We start from the raw sequence: 23,390 nt of genomic DNA, 5'->3' as shown, positions 1-23,390 counted from the left end.
GCCAGTTATTCTTGTGGTATTTTAGGTTATATAACAATGCTGTATCTATGTTATCTAGCGTCAATAAAATTGCTGATAGGTAGTATTTGGAGACAAGAGGCCGAGGATTCACCATGTGATTATCTGACATTTACCTTACAATTGAGGAAAACTTCAGAGAAAACCCAACCAGATAATCAGCCCAAGCAGGAATCGAACCCATGCCGAAGCGCGACTCCAGATCAGTAGACAATTGCATTACCATCTGAGATATGCCAGTGGCCTCAGTCTTGCAATCAAACTGTTGCTATGCTAACCATTATACACAGAGGAGGGCAATAGATTTTCAAGGGCAATAAAATTGTTAACATAACCATTTTCATGGTAATTATCTAGTTGACTAAGTTTCATCTTATGTAAGCCATCATCAGAATTAATGAGGTCCTGCTTCTTCCGATTTCTTCCAGAACTAGGTAATTACAACTTAGCTTATTTTAACATACGAAAATGGTTATATTAAGTACATTACTAAGTGATATAAAGTGTTAAAAGTGTGTAAGTTACTGAAGATGAATAATAAAATTTATTAGCATTACTTCGTCCACGAAGGAATGAAAGCCAAGGGCCCTGCCTTGTATTTTTAAAGCCAAGTCACTAAAGTTAAATGAAGGTGAGACTGGAAGTACAGTAGAACCCCTTTTTAACGAAAGTCTGTGGGATTACTTTTTTGTTTCCTTAAATAGGGGGTTTTCCTTAAAAGGAGGTTTACATAAAATGGGAAGGAAAGGTTAAAAATAACTAATTAGTATTAACATGTGTGTTATATACCAAACATTATAATCATTTAATTAGGCCTATAATTAATATTTGCTATAAATTTCATTATAATATTTTCTAACTCTTCAAATGGTGACGCATGAATGTTTTTCAATTTGGTTGAATCCGAGTCACACTGAAAATTTCTTCTTTCTTCTTATTATTCCCCATAATGAGGATGTATAGTTGGCGAACTATGCTTTTTTTTCCATATATGATAGTGTTAATTTGAGGATATCCTCAACATCCCTAATATTTTCACTTTCTGTCCAATAGTAATTTCTTCTGTTTAGTCACAACTCTAACAATGCACAAGGCAAATGCCAGGTAATCTGTTGGCGAATCCTCTGCGTCATCTCACTACATCTCGCTAAAAAATTGTAATCTTGTAAAATTTTGTCTTGGTCCACATCTTAAAACTTCATTGCTAATGTAAGATCTATGGAATACAATAAATGAAATGAAATAAAAAGCATAAACTAACAAAAAAAAATTTGAAAATAGGATCCACAGAACTCGAGAGAACAAAGCAAGCAATGCAACCACTCTTTGTATGTAACGCAAAGCAAGACCATAAAGAATGATAAAGAATAATGCCACCATGTGGTGCTGCATTACTATTGATGCACTATTGGATATGCTGGTACTATTGATTATTTTAATTTTCTGTTCAATAGTTAATTTCTTCTATTTAATTACCATTATAACAATGCATAAACAGCGTAAACTAACAGGAAAAAGGTTGAAAACAGGATCCACACAACTCGAAAGAACAAAACAAGCGAAGCAACCACTCTGTGTAAGTAACGCAAAGCAAGATCGTAAAGAATGATAACAATAATGCCGCCATGTAGTGCCGCATTACTATTGATTCGCTACTGAATATACTGGTACTATTGATTATTAAAAGTAGAGTTATGGGCAAATCCAGAATTGCATATAGAGTGTTAGTTGGGAGGTCGGAGAGAAAAAGACCTGTGGTGAGGCCGAGACATAGTTGGGAGGATAATATTAAAATGGATTTGAGGGACGTAGGATATAACGGTAGAGACTGGATTAATCTTGCTGAGAATAGGGACTGATGGCGGGCTTATATGAGCGCGACAATGAACCTCCGGGTTCCTTAAACGCCAAAAGTAAAAGTTGATATTTCGAACTTCATTATCACAAAGTCCACTTGAAAAGTATTTCTTAAAACAGAGATTTTCCTTAAACCGGGTTTCCTTAAAAGCAGGAATTAATTACATTATTATTATGCTAATTCCTTTAAAACGAGAACGTTAAAACGAGGTTTTACCGTAACTAGGTGGGAAAAGTAACAAGAAATTTTTAGTAAATACTGAAGCAGAAAACGTAACTGTTTCAGTACATAGAAATGACTAGTGATAAGTATTATTAGGAAGGATAGTATGTTACACATTTGAATTGAAAGAATATAGAGTAATTAGGATGCAGAATTGTAAAATAAAGAAGACTAAAATTATTAGGTTATAATGAAAAATTAAACTACAAAATGATGAATGATGTAGTCAGTTAGTATTGTAGCAAAACAGAGAGAAACAATGAGTGCATAATTGATTTAAAGCAATGATTAGGCATAAAAAAAAAGAAATTCTAAGATAAGTTAAGGAGAAAAGGAATAAATGTGATAGTATTTTCAATAAGAGGGGATAGAAGTAGTTAGGTATGAACTTTAGGTAAACAAGCGCGATATAAATGTAAAGGTATATATGTAATGAATGTAATTGTGGCATCACATTCAAAATTGTGAGGTCCACATTACGTCAATGAAATTGACGCGAAAGGATATCAAATAAAACTTGACCTCGTTCAAAAATGAAAGGGCTCCAGGCAAACTGTACAGTACTGACTATTCTTGCACACATAAAAAATTCCACTATGCTAGTCTTACAACTTACACAAACCTTAATACTTAAAACAGAAACCAGAACTTACATTTAGGTCGAAAAATGAAACAGTTACTTCAAAAACTATCTCATATTAGATTTCATCAAATAAAGCTGGCGAAATTTATATTCCATTCTTACACTTTATTTCAAACTGAAAGGAAGGTGTCAAACTATATGGAAAACTGAATAACTCGTTATAGTTTGCAATCCCTGTCCTTGAAGCATTAATCTTCGTCAATGGATACACACTACAGTACTTAAGTATATTCAGAAGTGATTTGTTTTCTCCTTCGTCCAATGTCCTTTCACTTGAAAACATTAGAAATTAAACAAATAATTCAATTCATCAATTAAATAATTCAGTTTTATTTGTAGTATACAACATTATGAGATTACTTACTGCAATTGATTATTGGTGTCTTCATCAGGGCCAGTGAGGCAAACCAAGAGGTCTAGTGCCCTCAACTTGTGGTGAAACTGAAGTTGTTGTGATGTAAGCTGTGTAATCACCCACTTCCGGAGGACTTCTTGCTTAATAAGCCACCCAACAGGCTGTGGCATCACTCTTGCTAAGCTCGCTGTAAGTCCCAGCAACTGATACACCAGTTCGGAGTTAGAATCTGCTAAACCACACAGTCTGGACCAATAATTCACAATGCCTGCTTCTAATGCAGATGTAATGCTGCGAACAAAACGATCTAAAATAATTAATTCATCTCTGAGAACTCTTCTTTCTAAATCCACATATTTATGATTCCATTCTCCTCTGCTCTCTCTTTGTGCATGAATGCATGTGAACACGTGCATGTGCATTTGTATGTGTGCATGCACAGAGTCATATTTAAAGGTTTGACATTTTTGATTTAAAACTCAGTACTAAAGCAAAAAACTAAAAAATTAATTAATTGATGATGATGATGATGATGATGATGATATTATTATTATTATTATTATTATTATTATTATTATTTTAGGCTTTAATAAAGCACAACAACTTTAAAGAAAAATTTAATCAGACCATATTGTGGTTGTTGTACACGAGAAGCAGTTTTGTTTAATCGGTTTAAAAACAGGGAAAGTATGATTAACTGAAATGACAGTTCAGACTAGTAACATTTGATACATATTAAATTTATGTGAATGAATTCACATTTATAGAATGATATTTAATAATGCCCTCTTTCTTTATTTCTTACACAATAGATTCATGTGCAACTATGAACAGACATAAATTCTACTGTGTTATACTAATAGTAAGTTTGAAATTATTAGTTCTGATCTGTACTTCCCATATACTGATCACTTTATAGAGCTCCAAATACTACTACTGTGTTCATAACACAAAGGAGGAGTGTAATTACACTTTTGATGCTTAATAAGACATGTTTTATTAGGTAGTACTAAAAAAAATCATGTTTTACTGGAAATAATGTAATTTTAGTATACATTGACTCATTACAATTCACAACGTCTCTTAACTTGCATCCCTCCCAAATTCTGCTTCGGCCTAAGCAAGTGGGGCTGGTTCATTATGTCAGTGCTCAGTCAGCTGTATTACAGTGAAATATTTAAAAAAGAATATCACTAATTATGTGATTATAGAATATTTGCACCACTATGAAACTAGAAATACTGATCAACTAAATGTATCATTTGTGAGGTTGCAAAAAACACAATCTAGTTACGTAATTACTGCAATAAAAGTATGTTGACGGTGTTCAGGTAAAAGGGCTTATCCCACAAAAGAAAAATTTTTCAGAAACAGCTATAATTAAATTTTAGCGCATTATTATTAGTTACCGGTACTTTATATGAAAAAAATGTAAACATAGTTGTCAAAAAACATATCTTCATGTTTTGTAATTAAATTTTAACTAATTACAACAACAAAAAAAGTCAGATTTAAAAAAAATGTGAGTCAAGTCCTTTTACCTACACACCATCGATAAAAGATGTCTACAAATATAAAGTCACAAAATGAAAGACAATTCAAATTTCAAACTAAGACATGGCTACAAAATAATTCTTTTTACAATATGAATTAATTTTTTGATAATGAAGTAATATTTTAGTTGAATGTTATTATTTTTTAGATTTTTATTCTTTTTAATACTGACACATTGTATTTACATTATTACCTTGATGAGGCCTCTTGTACTATATTGTACCTTCAGACAAATAAAGAATATGAATATGAATATATGTCTTATAAGCGAGCAAACGCCCCCATGTTCAAATGAGCAACTTTGACAGAAATTGCTTTTTTAGCATTAGAGATAGCAAAGCCTCTTTCTGCAAAATTACCACTTGTATGGATGCACAAGGTTCTGGAGATCATGCATAAACAATGCTATACGTAGATCATCATCTCTGTAGGATGTCACTGGTAGACCAACCTGCTTTATTGTCAGCACTGACAAACTGTAACATGTCGTCCAATGTCAGTTTTGTCGGCATTTTTAAACTTTTGGGCTGTGGCGTATTCATCAGCCTCTCCTGAGACTAAATTAAAAAAAATGGCACAAGAATGCCAGGCTTCAATGGTGCATATAATAGACATGAGTGACGTGAGAACTGACACAATTTTGTCTTTCCAGATGAACCTTGCTTCGAAATCAATGGCAAAATCTTCGTCTGTTGGCGAGTGGTGAGAGTCATCATCAAGAGAGTAATCAAACCAGGCATGCCACATCATCGACTAGCATTATGATCTGGGGTGTTATTAGGTAAGAAAGAGATACAATGCCTACTACAAATTCGCACTACCATTACTTGTGACCATTGCATTTCAAGATCAAAAGATCTTCTGTACTTTCAGGACATCTCATACATATTTTAGCAAGATAATGCCAGACTTCACATAGTGGTACTAAGTTCAGTTATCTCCAGGGGAAAAAATGTTACAAATCTATCCTAGCCCGCTAATCACAAACTTGTCACTCACAGAAAATGTTGTTGTTGTTGTTTTCTAATGCCAGGCGTTTGACAATAAAGTCATTTGACCTCTTGCACTCCAATATTTTTCAAAGATATTATCATGGCCAGCCACTGAAGCACAGATTTTGAGGTGTTCCGAATTCATTTCTTGGTTTGAGTTGCACAATGGACAGTTAGGGGACTGATATATTCCAATTCTATGCAGGTGTTTAGCCAAACAATCATGGCCTGTTGCCAATCTAAATGCAGCTACAGACGATTTTCGTGGTAAATCGGGAATTAACTGTGGATTAAGATGCAGAGAGTTCCATTTTTTCCCTTGGGATTGTGTTATCAAATTTTGTTTGTTGAAGTCTAAGTATGTAGATTTAATAAATCTTTTCACAGAGTAAAACGTAGATTTAGTAACAGGTCTGTAAGTAGCAGTGCTGCCCTTCTTTGCTAAAGCATCCGCATTCTCGTTTCCCAGGATTCCGCAATGGGATGGTATCCATTGGAGTACAATTCTTTCATTGAGTGATATTAACTGAGAGAGCATTTTAGTTATTTCTGCTGTTTGAGATGAAGGTGTGTGTTTAGAGACTATTGATAGAATAGCTGCTTTGGAGTCTGACAATATAACTGCATTTTAAAATTTACTGATGTGGCATAGAAGATTCCTGAGACTTTCACTTATTGCAATGATTTCTCCATCAAAACTTGTTGTTCCATACCCAAGAGATCTATAAAGTGAGAAGAGACAGCACGTAACACCTGCACCAGCACCTTGTTCTCTGGAGATCAAGGATCCGTCAGTGTATTAATGAAGCCAGTTTTGTGGAGGGTATCTAATATTAATTGTCTCTAAAGACAATTGTTTTAGTATTTCAGTGTTTACTTCTGATTTCAGTATTTCTTCTGTTAAATTTAGATTATATTCCATATTTAATAGAGTTAAAGGGTTTGGTTTAATTTGTAGGTTTTCTTTTAAATTCGGGATATTGATTTTCTGTTTTAATTCTTGAACAATGGATATAAAACTTTTTTGAGTTTTCAATCTACAGAGAGGACTGTATGAATGCGAATTGTTTCTGGTAATCTAATAAGTTTTTCATATTGAATCAGTGCTTTTTCTTCTATTGTCATTTTGATGTTGTTAATATTAGTGAGGAATCTCATAGAATCTATTGGAGTTGTTTTGATTCCACCAGTAATGAGTCTGAGAGCTTGGTTTTGAACATATTCTATTTCGTTTATGAAAGGTGAAGTAATTAAAATTTCTCCGCAGTATGTCAGCACTGGCTGTATAAATATTTTGTATGTAGTGTTCAAAGTATTCCTAGAGCATCCCCATTCCTTTCCTGCTAGTCTTTTTAGGAGGGAGAATTTTTTACGAGCTTTTTCAGAAATGTATTTCAAATGGTTGCTTCATGTTAACTTACTATCGAAAATAACTCCAAGATATTTGGATTTGTAAGTCCTAGGAAGGTGTTGGCCATTGTATTGGATATTGAATTCTCTTTCTTTTTTACCGAGTGAAAATATTTGGTAGTTACTTTTGCTTAAATTGAGTGTCATCAAATTTGATATATTCCATTCATGTAGTTGATTTAGAGCTTTAAGAGCAGAATTTTGAATTTTGTCTCTATGTCTGTAAGATCCGGAAGTCCACAAAACTATATCATCTGCAAATAGTGCTGTTTTCATGTTTGATTCCTCTAATAAGGAGGGTAAGTCATTTATATAAATATTGAATAAAGTTGTGCTGAGGACAGCACCCTGAGGTAGACCTCGATATGTTTGTCTGTAACTAGAAAGTGAGTTATTGAATTTAGTGGCAATGAATCGTTGACTAAGGAATTCTGATATCCATCTGAACATATTGCTGGAGATACCTAATTTCTGGAGTTTTAGTAATAATTTATTTCTCCAAACAGAGTCATATGCTAGCTGAAAGAATAAATATTGCCAAAGTATCTTCTTTCTTGTTAAAACTGTCTTTTATTTCTTGGCCGAGGCGTATGACTTGTTCATTGGTAGAGTGTAGTTGTCGAAAGCCGGCTTGTCTTGGTGATAAAAGATTTTGGGATTCTAAATACCAAGTTAATCTGTTGGAGATCATGGACTCCATGGTTTTTGCTATCATGCTTAATAGTGCTATTGGTCGATAACTATTAACATCATGAGCAGGTTTCCCTTTTTTGTGAATTGGTATAATGATTGCTTTTTTTCCAAGCTGCAGGAACTGAGGTGTTCCATGATAAATTGAAAATGGATAAAAGTACAGACTTGGCTTTTTCCCCAGATGTTTAAAAAAATTCGGAATGAATGTTATCGGGGCCAGAAGATTTCTTGGTTTTTAAATTTTGTAAAGCTGGAGTTAATTCTTTGGAAGTAAAATTTTGATGAAATATTTCAGGTTTTGTACTAGTAACATTGTTTTTATTATTTTTATGTAATTCTCTTTTGATAAATTTGTCAGTTTTTTTGGTATTGGGATATAATCTGTGAGAGTTTGAGTAGTGTTTATTAAATGCGTTTGCTATATCTCTACTATCTGTTAGTGTTTTGTTAACAGAAAATGTATAGGACACGATCAAGCGATGGGGCCTGTGACTGGAGAGTGTGTCAGCCAATGCCAATAAACTTTGGGCATGGGTGAATGATGGAGAGATGGATGGCTATTCACACCATGACCATAACCACTACCAGAAACTTTCGATGTATCTGTATATATGAACGAAATTGTAATCATTTCTTGAGTGCAGACTAATAAAGACATTCTATAAATAGGGAATGGAATATTTCGCGACCACAAAATTTCGTGAATTTTGGAAAAAAATATTTCTCAACATCTAATTACAGTAAATATACATTCTTTAATCCATTTATACCTGATTTGAACCCGCGAAACATCGCGAAATCCATATCAAGTCGCCAATTTCTTATGTTTTTGCGAAAATGACGCGACTTTTTAAGCAATTAGCAAATAATGTGTGCGAATTTTCAATTTTTTATTTTTTTGTACTACAATCGATAATCGATAGCCATAGCATAGGTAAGATCGCTAGTATTGCACATTTGATAGTACTGAATCTGGTCTGAACACAATCGTGACGTCATATCAGACATATGTAGCGAGTGCGAGAATCTTGTGGTAAGCGTTGTTAGCCTGCTGAATGCATCCTTTGTTCATATTATTTTGAAGCATGTGCGTGTTTTATTTGTTTATAGTGTCGCACATAGGTGAAAGAACATTATTGTGTCCCTGTGTAAGTAAGGCTACAAGAATGCCTAATGAAATATTTGCAAGGGACAGATAGTAATTGGGGACAGAAAAGTAACTAAATTACCCAGTGGATTAAGGGACCACAGAAAGTAACCACATTACTATGGTTTTACATGTCTTCGAATATTACAAAGTAACTTTTCAAAAATCTTCGAAAAGTAAAATTATTTTTTTTTATGAGTATATGTTGCAGGGGTTGGAGTTATTCCTTGTGCCTAGGTCATTAGAGAAAAGTATGTTCCAGAGATGAAAGCTGAAAGAGAACAAGACATGAAGAGTAAGCTTCTGGGGCAAAAAATGGTGGTGTATTGTGATGAAACCATAAACAAATGTGACGAGTGTGTTTTTGTAGTTAATTTTAAAATAATAAAGCCTTTGGCTACAGTGGTAATAATTGTAGAATCAGCAGATTCCAAACTAAACTTAATGCTGAATGTGTTGGGTAAGCACCTGCCAGAGTTAGTTTGTTGTGGCCGAAGTCAAATCTGCTTTCTTAAATACTCGAAAACGAAAGCATCTCTTCCGGAAGTTTTGTATTCCATTATTTCCTATGCCCATTTTAACTAGGTGGTCGTCATGGTACGAATCAGTGGCATATCTTGCAGAGCACTTAAGAGATGTGGTAACTTTCATGACAAGTGAAGATGATGTATGAGTCCAAAATGCCGGAGTCAATTTTCTTCATAGCATGAGAGAAGATGAACTAATTGCTGCTGAAACAGCAGCTTGTTTTGTACGTGAAGTGAGTAGTGACATTATTGACTTAATTAATTTTCTGGAGGGCTAGTACTATCCCATTGTGCACATTTTAGATGGTCGCCTCAGACAAATTGAACAGACAATGAAAACTGCTACTTCTGGGTATCATAGCAACAAAACAAGACAATTAACTGAAGCTTGTATAGTGCTACTACGAAACACAAACTGAAAAACAATGATAACCAATGCTGCTTCACATAGTTTGACAAAACTTGTAAGTTTAAGGGCCAGTGACCCTGCAAGTGGGTTCTACAAAGGAATGAGTGTGTTTGATTCTGCGGCAGTTGCACAGATGAATGTGAACAAAAATCTGGTGGAAACAATAAGAAAACTCAAATTCTGTTCAGATCTGTGTGACACTGCAGTGGTAACAGGCTACTTTGAATTGCAGAGAGTGGTGAAAAACAAGCTGAGCTCTGGTGAAGAGGTGGACATTATTTCTGTGCTGCAAGGTATGATCATAAACTATCCTGATTTTGCACAATCTGTGCTTCATGTTATATGGATACCATGTGCAAATGCAGACTGTGAATGCTTCTTTCCATCATACAATAATGTTTTGTCTGATAAACGCCATTGTTTGTCAACAGAAAATGTCAATCTATTTTTTGAAATGTATTTTGAAAGCTAGGGTATTTATTGTGCTATTAAAGCTGTGTATTTTGAAAATACCGAAAAATTCAATTGAAAACACCCATTTTTCCCCATTTGAAAATCCCACATTTTTCACTTTGAACTCAACAAAAAAATTCCAATCTCTACCTATAAGAATCAAATGATTAACCCAACTTGTTGTAGGGTTCTGTTTTTTAAGATCATGGGGATAATTTAAATACATTCCCTTTTAATCTATCCCTTTTTGGAATGTTAATTCAGTGAGCGAGAGAACTTTCCACCTTCCGATTTATCATATGTATCAACTTGATAATTTTCATACATGTGCATTAGTGTTTGCAGAAACAAGCACAAAATGAAAATAGCAGTGTACATACACACACAAAACACAACATATTTCAGCATGGCTTCAAAAAGTTGAATAAAATAACCTTCTCTTTCACCTTAAAATATATATAGAAACTGTAATGAAAGGTATAAAATTGATATATTGTATATACGCGAATATTGTGCGCATATTTTTTCCGGAATTTAGCAAAGAAAAACTGGGGTGCGCACATTATTTGAAATAAGGTCGGTACTGCTCTGCGGTATCACGAATTCACTTGACGAAACTGAGAATGAGCTCTATGGGAAGATGGTGACAACAACAATGATTCTTCTGCTAGTGATGACTATGAAAGTGATGATGAATAGAGGTAAAAGAGCATGTAATTGTTGACAACATTTTATTGCACATATTAACATTAAATTGATAAAAACATTTTTTTTTTTTTTTTTGCTGTAGGTAGTCTTGGATACTTCTACAACAGTACGTCACGATTATGACGCGTTTCTTAAAACAAATTGATATTTTATTTAATTTTGGAGTACATAACTATGTAGGAATAATTTTTGTAAATAAAACTCAAATTACAGCCAATTCTTTTTTTAATTCTTTCTCCTAAAATTAAGGTGTGCAGATTATTCGATGGTGTGGAGTATTCACGTATATATGATAAATACTGTACACTGGCCATTCTGAAAGACGTGACTAATAAATTCCAGTATTCTTTCTAGACCAAACATCCACAACTTGCTGTCCAAACAAATTTCTACGTCCATGCAAAGAATTTGAAGTACATGTCCAGGAAAATGGATGGGTGCCATTGACCTTCATAATCATTAGTTCTCATTTTTACAAAAGCCTTTATACATACTATAGCGGCTACAAATTGAATAGGCCTTATACAATGACAAATGAAAGATTACACAAAGTTGTTATAAGAAAGAAATGTTCCAATACTGATGAAAAATACAAAGTACAGGGAAAATAAAACACTGAATCTACACCAGGATACATGGATAAGTAAAAGTGTTGAAATTTATAATTTCAATTAAATAAACCAGAAATGAAACAAACTATGTTACAAACTTACTCAGGATCAAAGATGGGACATTTGTTCCCAAGCAGGCTCGTATCAAGCAAGGGGCAGTGACAATGAAGAGGCACTCAGAATGAGGAGAGCCAGTGCTAGTGCTCCCAACGGGCACTCAGAAGGAACTGGCACTAGTTACTGTCGAGTATATGACTCAACGGCATGAGAAAAGGACTGGGGAGTTAGGTAAGGAGAATCTAAATAATAATAGTGCCTTCTAGTAATGGAAAGAAAACTGTTGCACTTTGTTCAATGTTTATGCAACTATCGCTTATGGGCTTTCTTGAGAGACAATTTAACTGGAGTTGAAACAAATGCTCCCGTATGTAACGAACTCACCTCTCTTTCTGTTTATTCTTCTTACTCTTTGCAAGATAATGAAGCAACTCAGTCAGAATTCTTAACATCCACTGCACATTGTCTTTGCTCAAATCAACAAGAAGACAATTCATGGTGTTTTCAGAGTGATCCAGTAGGTGATCCAAAACAGCAGACTTAAATGTCACCAGGAAATAGTCTCCATGTGACACTGGAAGATGTGTAGCAGGGTTCTGAATGATTGCTCGTTCTTTTATGCAACTTAATACTGCAGCTACCTGCACATATTCAGACAACTCAAGTCATACCTATTTTGAAAATAGTAGTAAGCAAATAGAAATTAAGATCATCAAATTTTCATTCTATTATCTTTCATTAAAGTATGAATATATATATATATATATATATATATATATATATATAAAAGGGATGGGACGATATCGCTTTCTGTTGATACTCGATACTGATACCAAAATTTTGAAACATACCCGATACTCAGTTGTAAAAACATCTTTGTAAATTTTCCAGGTGATACACAGTGTACGGAATGCTTTTGAATAGTTAGACACAAATGAACTAAACACTACAATATTGATAGTAACACTATAACCTCCTAAAAGAAATCTCGAAGCTGAGAGGGAAGGGTCAGGGAAAGTAAAATATGTTATGTCTTTTGTAGTGAATTCTAATTATTTTGAAAACATTAAGAATAGGATCTTTTTTTTTCCTTCATCTTCCAAGAACTGTTGTTATACATAGGTAGCTAGGTAGTACAGTTTCCCTGGAAAATAATGAAACGATTGAATATTCCTAAGTCTCAGATGTAAAACACTGCGCATGATCAGAGACCAGAGCACTGATACACAAGATAACGAATATTGAGTTACTTAGATTCAGGCTATTTGGTTTGTTACTAGCATCGTTCCGAAATTCACTTCAAAAACTGAAAAAAATATGATAATATTACGTAAATAAAAGATAAATATATACATAAATCGTGTAGTTAAATCGACAATGGACCTTCATGACTAGATCGACACTCCGCACAGAAAGGAAAGCTTTCGTGTTGTTGCAATAGCTCAGACGCTAAGACTTCCGCGTGTTGTGTAGAAGAGAGCGAGTTCGATTCTTAGTCTATATCAACGATTTTTTTTGTCTAAATAACGTTGAAATAGAGTTTTACAAAGTCCTAAGATTAAGTGTTAATGATCACAGACAATACAAAATTACAAGTTATAATATTATAAACGTTAATTTAATGAATGCATTTATATACACACATATACAATGTAAATGCACATATATTAAAAACTAACAATTAAAATGAAACTAAAAAATATTCCTAAGCCACACCCAGACAAACCTTTACAAAGGTTTCGAGTCCTTAGGCTATGTCATTTGTTGAGTAATTATTACAATATTTTATTAGTAGCTTTTCCAAATGTGTAATAAATGCACTCGCACGAAACAACTTTTGTTAAAAGTGTGGCTTTGGATTATTTTATTCTCACCCCTTCAGTTGATTTTAACTATTTTATCTACGTGTTTGCAATAGTGTTTAATTTAATGTACTTTCAACTTTATTCGTATTATGATTGAATGAAAAAGGACTGTTGCAGTTATTGACTGATTACATATATTAATACTAATTATTAAATGCATCTGTTAAGTAACTAATTGCAGTATCTTTTGCAAAATCTTGAATGTTTAAGTTGTCAATAATATTTCTGTACTATATACTATAAGACGTTAAAAGAATTTTCAATAGATTTGGGACCCTCTACTTTATAATCACTGGTTTTAATGAAAAAATATTGTCTTTCTTAGGATATCTACAAGCTCAACTTTAATAATATTCCGAATAGCTTTAATTGCATTATCTGAATTTTATACTTTTCTATTCAAATGTATTCTATTTCCCTCTTTCATAATTGAAAAAGAGAAGGATAGCCACCTATGCCCACCGACGCCATCGAAATCGAGACGAATTGTGGGATCAACTTGTTGACACCTGGGAAGATCTCCCCGGGGATTAGAACTTATTCCACAATCTCGTGACATCCATGCCGGACTGACTTAGAGCTGTAATAGAAGCTGATGGCATGTGGACAAGATTTTAAGTAAACAGGTCTCTTTTTGTTTCGTAAAATTTTTGTTTGAGGAAGAATACTTTTAACTTCCAAGTAAGATTTATTTTTTTTTTGACGAGGTTCAGCCCACTTGTAAGACCCAGAAATTGGGCATAAATTATTCATATTTTTCGACAAATTAGATAGTCGAGGAACTCTGAAGAAATAAGTTACACCTCAATTAAAAAAAGTTTTACCTGGGATCGAACACGAGACATTTCGGTTAAGCAGTGGAACCGACACGCTACTATATGAGCTACCGAGAAAAGACAGTGACAGCAGCAGTCTAGAATGTAGATCCCATAGCAGGCATTTGCCATTCGGTACAGAGAAGCAATGATATTTTGTGACCCGAGCTATGTTGTGAAATCGTGGCCTTAAATGGCTGTCTTCTTCGTGATCCTTATTCTGGTCCTTGTCCTTGTTGTGGTCCTTGTAACAATTCTTGTTGTATTGTCATGAAACTTATCGTTACGTCGATATCGAGTGAACCGCGCTGTAGAACTTTAACTTCCGACGACCAAGAGTCGTCTCATTCCTTTTAAGGGTAACTGTACATCTCTTCTCACACCATCGTTTTCACCCCCTTATATCACTGCTTTTATTTTAAATTACAATTACTGAAACTAGTTCTACGAATCTATAGTTTATTCTTCTTTTATATTTACGGTATTGTTTATATAGTTATCTATAACTTAAGCTGTTTTGACAAACTGACAGCTATAAGCTGAAAGGTCAATACTTTTCCTACAGCACCAGTTTTTGTTATTCAGTATTCACTAATTGAACTGACTCATAATAGGAAAAGGGTAGAGGCGACACATGCATTGTATTGGACAGAGAACAGGTATATTTCTGTTTTCTAGTCACTAATTGAGGGAACTGTGTGTGTCAGGTACAATGATTTTTGCCTTTCGAAGAGAGCATCTCAACATGATCACTACGTGCTGAAATCAGGATTGAATATTATTTGAAATGCAAAAGTTTAAAGTATCGAAAAGGTATCGAGGACTTATCCCAATGTATTAGACATGCTTCGATACTACTGAGTATCGTAGGTATCGAGGTATCTCAAGTATCGAGGTCCCATACCTAATATTTATAGAAAGTTCGTATATGGTGAAATTTTGTGACATCAAAGCAAAACACACGAATAAAAAAATATATATATCCATATTTATTTACAATTTTGAAAATGACGAGTACATACAGTACTTCACCTTTCATGAACAAGTTGCAAATGTAACCACAACCCCTTGATTAGGGTGACAATGTAATTTCTGCCGTGAATACTCTTATACAGCAGGACTCGTTAAAAGAAGATTAAACAGGCCTATTTTACAACGTTGTGTCATCATAATGACTGTTTTACAGTAGAGCATAAACCTCGCTTTCAGCAAATTTTTTTGGGAAAAAAATGGTAGTATCGATTTTTAGGCAAATTTTTAGAGGAAAAAAGTTCGTATTATAGACTAGCCAGTATGATAATTGTAATAGAATAAAACATCATGCATTTAAATGCAATATTGTAGTATATAAGGAAAGTCATTATGAACTTTATTTTAGTGAAATTTCTGCTCTATTGCTGTAGAGTGTTGAAACATGAAAATATTTTTTCTGGGCATGACATTACTCACACATTACAGTAACAGAAAACATTATGGTTACCACCAAATCTGTATGGAAAAAAAAAAAAAAAAAAAAAAAAAAAAAAAAAAAAAAAAAAAAAACTAAAATGATACTGTTCTTTCTTTAACTCTCGGCAAGCTGGCGGAGTCCATTTTGTACTCCATACCACTTAGCTTACAGCATATGTATTTCAGATCAGCTTGCAGAGGGTTAGCAGCCAGTACTATAAAATAAAATACTGGTTTTTGTAATATATCTGAGTTGAAAGAACAATTAATAAATATAAATATGTAGTTTTTTTAACATGAAACAATTATGTGCTTGACATATGAGAAATCTGGTCACACTATCTGTTAATATGGTGACGTCTTTAATTACAGCAGGCCTTGGATGACTGAAATTAGGACATGTTTAAAACAAAGTAGTTCCGAATCCAGCCAGCTATGATAAAACATGAAGGAGAAACAAATCTGACATTATACGAGTAATGAATTCATGATTGACCTATTCGTACACAAACAAGGGTGATTAATAAATACAAGGAGAGTAAAGGCAGAAGTAGTTAATTTAAAATAATCTAATTCTAAAGTACTTAACTGTGGTATTAATTTTCAAATGAATCCAAGTCTCTGAAATCACAATTTATTATTTATTACAATTAAAAAAAAAAAACTCATTGGTACCATGCTGTTGTGGGAATCATTTTGACTATCAATTGAAGGGTCAGTGCCAAAGGTGACTAACCCACAATATTAGAAGAATTGGGATAACCATTCCTAAGGAAAGAGAATTAGAAATACTGTTTGGTATAAATGACTAACATCTGTAACGAAATGCTAATGACATCTTACAGTTACATTTAGAACGTCTTGAAAAGCTGGTTTTGTAATTGGCAAACCTGACTAAGCCACATCACAATCTGTGAGCCACAAACGACAGATGTGGATCTATAATTTGGTCATTCATGACAACCTTTCTAATAAAGGCTTCATATACATGTGGGGAGAAAATGTGGCTTGACACGGTCCACAGGAAATAGGATCATGCCTCATAAAACACATCAAAGAGAAGCTTTCTAATAATATAACACATTTGATACTCTACAGTGATGCATGCGGCGGACAGAACAAAAATATGAAAGTATCTTTATTTTTGCCCCACATTCTACAGTCTTCACACTATTGATAAAAAAATTCTTCATACCAGATCACAGTTTTTCCAGCTGTGATCAGAATTTTTTAGTGATTGAAAAATCAAAAGGTACAATCCGAACTTCTATGTATTAGAACAATGGATGGAGATGGTCAAAACTGTGAGACAGAAAGCTCCTTACTTTGATGTCACCAAAATATGGAAAGTGCAAATTTTTTCAGTACCATATGTTTAGAGAAAGATAGCACCAATTGCAAAACCACTGTGGATGAAAACAAAGTTGAGTGGCTTAAAACCACTTGGATACGATTGAAAGAAGAACATCCAAGAGAACTAAAAGTGAAACACAGTTATTCTGAGAAAGCCCTTTCATAATTATTGTCGACTGAACTAAAAAGTCCGAGGAAGGTTGAGGGCATTCGGAAATCTAGATTTACCAAAACTATACCCTGAAGGAGGATATCTGACTTTGAAGAAATTTAATGATCTAGCTTCAATACATTTCTCCAGTGTACTACTCCTTCTACCAGACAAATGGGGATGGAAATGCTATAGATTATGGTTTGATGTGGCAAACATATAAATGCTGAGCTTCAATTTTGTTCACTTTGTTTCCTTAACCATGAAATTTCAGTACATATTATTTTATTTTACTTAGTTGGAGAAGAGGTGACTAAACCACATTGCACATAGGACGATAATTTTTCGTGAGAGCCAAACATGACTACAAAATTCTTTTGTAAAGAAAAAAACATTGTATTTTGACATTACTATAATAATAATAATAATAATAATAATAATAATAATAATAATAATAATAATAATAATAATAATAATAATCAATCCATGAAGGGCCTAGGCCAACCAGCCGGCTGCCCACATGCCGAAGCAGAGGTGGACGATCATCCAACCAGAATGGCGGTACTGTGTGGTTAGCACGATGATCCTCCAGCCATTATAGCTGGCATTCACAACCGGATTTCGCTACCTATCGTAGCTCCCCAAGTGCATCACGATGTTGGGTGGGCACCGGTCCCATACCCACTGGTCAAAATTTCATGAGAAAATTTCTTCCCCCAAGAGGACTCGAACCAGCGCGCATTCCATAACGTGAGTCCTAGGCAGGATGCCTTAGAACACAACGTCACAGCGTGGGATGATGATGATGATGATGATGATGATGATAATAATAATAATAATAATAATAATAATAATAATAATAATAATAATAATAATAATAATAATAATAATATGTATTTCAGGGGCGATTTCTTCGGGCATGCTATGCTTGCTGCGCAAGCCCAATATTTTCGTAGAATGTGTATTTCTCAAAATGGGATTACGTACATTAAAATTTCTTTTGATTTTTGTAATAATGTCTAGGCATAATACCATCCGCAGGTTGCGCACCGCAAGATCGCAACGCTTGCTCGTTTCTCGGAGCTACAGGAAAGACGTAGAAACAGCAAGAATATGATGCGCGTGCAAGTGCCTTCCTCCTAATCCGTCCCAGTCGCACATGCTTCTGTTATTGTAGGGCCGCGATAAGTAGCGAGCTGAGCTCCCTAGTCTGAGAATGACCCCTGATCACATATGTATGACATAATCGCGATAACAGGGACGCCTTGACAGTGTTCTACAATAGTACTGCCGTACAAAAAACATTCACTCTACAGATGAAGTGAATTTCCGCAAATGATAACAAGACAACTCTCTATGGCTATAATGGCGAACTTTTATTTATGCTCATAAGCTCATTACTGAAACTAGTGTGTACTGCACAAATTCCTTATGACGTTATTAAACATTAAGCAATAAGTAAGTAAAATACAAATATATACATAGACTGGCCACCTTGAATATTTTAAAATGGCACTTTCTTACTGAAAGTACAAGGGTGGTAAAGGAATGCGAAAGATAGAAACAAATGTTAGCGCACTGTAGGGGCGGTCAAAGTCTGCAATAGGCTATAGTACCAATGTTGTTGTTGATATAATTATGGTTTATTTAACGACGCTCGCAACTGCAGAGATTATATCAGCGTCGCCGGAGTGCCGGAGTTTTGTCCAGCAGGAGTTCTTTTACATGCCAGTAAATCTACTGACATGAGCCTGTCGCATTTAAACACACTTAAATGCCATCGACTCGGTCGGAATCGAACCCGCAACCTCGAGCATAGAAGGCAGCGCTATATGTTGTTGTTGATTTAATTTATGGTTTATTTAATGACGCTTGCAATTGCAGAGGCTATATCAGCGTCGCCGGTGTGCCGGAATTTTGTCCAGCAGGAGTTCTTTTACATGCCAGTAAATCTGCTGACATGAACCTGTCGCATTTAAACACGCTTAAATGTCATAGACTCGGCCGGAATCGAACCCGCAACCTCGAGCATAGAAGGCCAGCGCTATACCAACTGCGCTACCGAGGGCGACATTGTTGTTGTTGTTGTTGATGATGATGATGAAGATGATGATGATGATAACTTAGTTCATTATTTATTCGAAGTCTTCAAATATAAATCTGCAGTTGGATGGTTCACTTTTGCAGATAATTTGACAGGTGTTATTTGTTTTTAAAACCATCTACAGTGTTCAGTATATAGCTAATTTACCTTATTATTTCAATGAAAAATAGCTTGTAAATCAACTCTGAAATTTATCATTGTAAAATTTCCTTAGAGGAAAAAATAAATAATCGACTTAAAATTTATTTTTAAATAATATGAATTATTGATGAAACAGCAATGAGCTGTAATGACAGTAGAAATAAAGTCTTAACTCTTTTTACCAGGAGTTGTTTCAATGTCATCTGGTTGCTTGCTAGCCATTTTCCGGATTCTTATGACATTTGTATTACTAATGCCGGCGTATTTAGCAGCTCTGGACGTAGTCTGCCTTAGGGGAGCAATTAGCCTCTTGTTTCGAGCCTCTTCGTCACAACATTCTATTATATTCTTTATAATCTTCCTCTCTCTACAGTGTATTACTTGGCCACACCATCGAGTTGATCTTAGTTGCTCCATTGCTAAATACAAACTGTGAGGAGGTAATGTTTTCGTACTGGTGATACTCAGTGTTATCTGAGGTCCGCAGAATGCACACAGAGGTGACGAGGTTGTCATCTCTTTTCCCCACTTCCCCGCTCTCAGAAGTCTCTACTTATCGCGGCCCTACAATATATGCTGTATGAAGCTCTGGTCCGAGAGCTACACCAACGACTATATTTAACGTTACACAGATAGCAGCAGTGTTGCCGCCAATTCAGCGGTTTTCCCGCTAGATCTAGCGTTTTTCGGCGTTAGTTTAGCGGGTAAAATTTATGAAACTTGTATTGCTGATCTAGGGATTTAGCGGGTATTTTTAGCACTCACAGCGGCAAAATAATATAATTTTACATTGACAATATAGCAATTTAGCGGTTTCTGCAAGGCTTCACAGCGGATGTTTAAGAATCGAGTTGGCAACACTGATTGGCAGCAGTTTTTACCAGTGATTGTGCTGTGATTTGCGAGTGTAATGTAATTTTATGAGCGGAATGCATATGTTAGCTGCTGCATGTATTATTATTTCTTAAACGTTAAGTGTTGCAATGAGTTCGGAAATGTGTGTTATTGAAACTTTATTATCAAATCCATTTTCCCGGAGGACTATTCAAGAGAAGACCGACATTATAAAGAACGGCAGACCATGTCCAGAGCTCCCAGATTTAAAAAGACAGCATAAGGAGAAAAATAGAGAATATGTGCGCTCGTTCAGTACATCTCAATACAACAATACGCATTGGTTGGCAGGATCGAAAAAACTGAATAAACTGTTTTGTTGGTCGTGTTTGTTATTTTCTACAGATAACGGTGTATGGTGTAAAAGTGGCTTTGACAGTTTAAATACTTTAACATTGTCTACTACAAGACACGAAAAGTCTGCAAACCAGATGAATTATACCCTCCCATCTTCCCCCATCAATAAAAGAGCAAGCCTAACTTTCGTGACCAGCATTCGCCCCTGATGTATTTTATGTTTGTATTGCAATAAAAATATATTTGTCAATCAACCCCCATTTTTTTAGTTCCATACCCATTGGCCAAAATTTCATGAGAAAATTTCTTCCCCATGAGGACTCGAACCAGTGTGCATTCCATAACGTGAGTCCTAGGCAGGATGCCTTGGACCACAACGTCACAGTGTGGGACAATAATAATAATAATAATAATAATAATAATAATAATAATAATAATAATAATGATAATGATAATGATAATGATAATGATGATGATAATAATAATAATAATAATAATAATAATAATAATAATAATAATAATACTATGTATTTTATGTTTGTATTGCAATAAAAATATATTTGTCAATCAATCTCCATTTTTTTAGTTCCATTATACTCTTGCTAATAACAAAGTACTAATATATATACAATCAAATGCAATTGTAGTATTCATAAGCATAAAATAACACATCGCTTCTGCAAATTTTCCAGAATATTATACTATGCAACATGTATTTTGCATATACTCGTACATCTGGGCTCTAGTAGTGGAGAGAAGAAATAGAACAATGAAAGATGACGAAGACAGTAATGATTATAGTTTCAGCGATCTATTGCATTGAAAATTTCCTTTACTTCATTTTATTTCGTTTTAATTCCATACTCAAAATCTGCGTCTCATTCCTTATGTTTGTCTCTAAAAGTTACTATATGATTTTTTTTCAAATCGAACATTCATATATTATTATTGGTATCTAAACAATACAATTGTTCCTTTCCACAGTTCACTTACCACAAGCAGATTTTACTTCTCCATTTACTTCCTCCTTCCTCTCCTTACTCGTCTTTCATTACTGCATATTATAGTAAATAAAAATCCATGGTACATACCTGTTCCTTAAGTAAGAAGGCAAACTTCAAAAGAGATTCTGCATAAACTAAGGCTCTTGGTTGAAATAATACAGCACGTTTAACATCACCATGGCCTTCAACCAATGAAGAAAATAAGTCCTTAACAATCTGTTCTCCATCATGTTCACATTGGTTTGGTGCTCCCTACAACACAAGAGCAATTATCAGAAACGTGATATGGAGCAAATTATCTAATGTGAAAAATATCTTCAAATGTAATAAATAAATTCTATATTAAAAAGTAATCTCTAAGATAAAATCAGCAGGCAATAACTACAGTAAACAGAGTGTATTAGTGGTAAACACTATTCTGATATTAAAGCACTGTAGGCCTATACATCGTACATTTAAATTCACCTTTATTATAATGCTGGAGATCATTTAATGTCTACAGAATTAAAATAAAATCCTGATTTACCATACCTGCTTTAGACGATTTCTGGATTTAATGAAATATTTTTTGGACACCAGACTATTCCTATAGGTACATTATGCTTAAAAATACGTTATTTAAGCAAACTCTGTTGAATGGCATAACCACAATTAATGGAGGAATTACTGAACAATTTTAGAACGTACAACAGGATTATTTAAAAAAAAAAATTCAGAGCCTGTCCCATATCAACTTTTCTTTTGTTTGCTTCAATGCACATGGTAGTGTCATTCATTTGCTTTCCTGAGCATTGTAGTTCAACAGATCATCTGAACTCAATCCAAACAACAAGGATGACATTACCACAGGTAGGTTAAGATATTCCCTTTAGACGATGTGAAGGTGTCGGTAGAGCTTCAGATTTTCATGAACTTGGCACTAGAATAAAATGGTATGATTGGAACCATGCTCCAATTACCTTTTGTCCCCAGGAAAGATCCAGTATACAACTCACGAATTTTGGCATCATCCACTCTGCTAAGGTGAAGTACTGCAAGAACTTAGTTTGGAAGGCTATACTGTTCATCGATAAAAAGGAGGTAATGAAGGTCAACATTTTGCAAGCCATGGACATGATCACTGCAGCATGGAATTTGGTGACACAAGAGACAACTGCAAACTATTTTGCATATGCAAGTTTTGCAGAGAATGTTGTTGCTGAAAAGGAATTCCAGAAGATAACTGGGAAAGAATCACACGAACTGCAAGGTAAAACTTCAATGAATATGTTATCTGCGATGACTATGTGCTACTAACCTATGTTGGATATTGAGAAATTATGCAACGTTTACATTACTGACAAAAAACAAGAAAAAGGTAACGGTGGTGAGGAAGAACTACCTATTCCTTACTTTGGACAGACACTGTAAGGATTGGAAAGTTGAGATATTACCTTGATATTAATCCTTTCTTCGTGCCTCAGTTCAACAAGGTAAAGTAAGAGATACTGTAAATAAGAAACTTAGGCAAAATGAAGTAGGTACCCTACTATGCTGAATTTCTTTAAAGGGTAATTCTTAATTTGTCTGATTAATTACTAAAGCATTAGCGAATTCAAACAATCTTATTTTACTTTATTATGTAAACCCAATTTTAAGACTTCCTTTACTTCTTACTTTG

General features: G+C 34.4%; 1 protein-coding gene across 5 annotated transcripts in view; it reads right to left on the bottom strand.

Moving 5' to 3' along the window:
• The window catches only part of LOC138700127 (DNA-dependent protein kinase catalytic subunit-like), a 240,742-nt gene that overhangs the window by 65,955 nt on the left and 151,397 nt on the right, over nt 1-23,390 (bottom strand). For all 5 annotated transcript variants that reach the window (XM_069826504.1, XM_069826490.1, XM_069826469.1 and 2 more), the window contains 3 exons: nt 21,818-21,982; nt 12,042-12,298; nt 3,106-3,387 (listed from right to left, as the gene is read on the bottom strand). In XM_069826504.1, coding sequence (XP_069682605.1) covers nt 3,106-3,387; nt 12,042-12,298; nt 21,818-21,982 — 704 coding nt within the window. The remainder of the gene's footprint in view (nt 1-3,105; nt 3,388-12,041; nt 12,299-21,817; nt 21,983-23,390) is intronic.

The sequence above is a fragment of the Periplaneta americana genome, chromosome 1, assembly GCF_040183065.1.
Source record: "Periplaneta americana isolate PAMFEO1 chromosome 1, P.americana_PAMFEO1_priV1, whole genome shotgun sequence".
NCBI classification, from domain to species: domain Eukaryota; kingdom Metazoa; phylum Arthropoda; class Insecta; order Blattodea; family Blattidae; genus Periplaneta; species Periplaneta americana.
The sequence above is the reverse complement of the archived record's forward strand: the minus strand, read 5'-3'. Positions and strand labels throughout refer to the sequence as shown.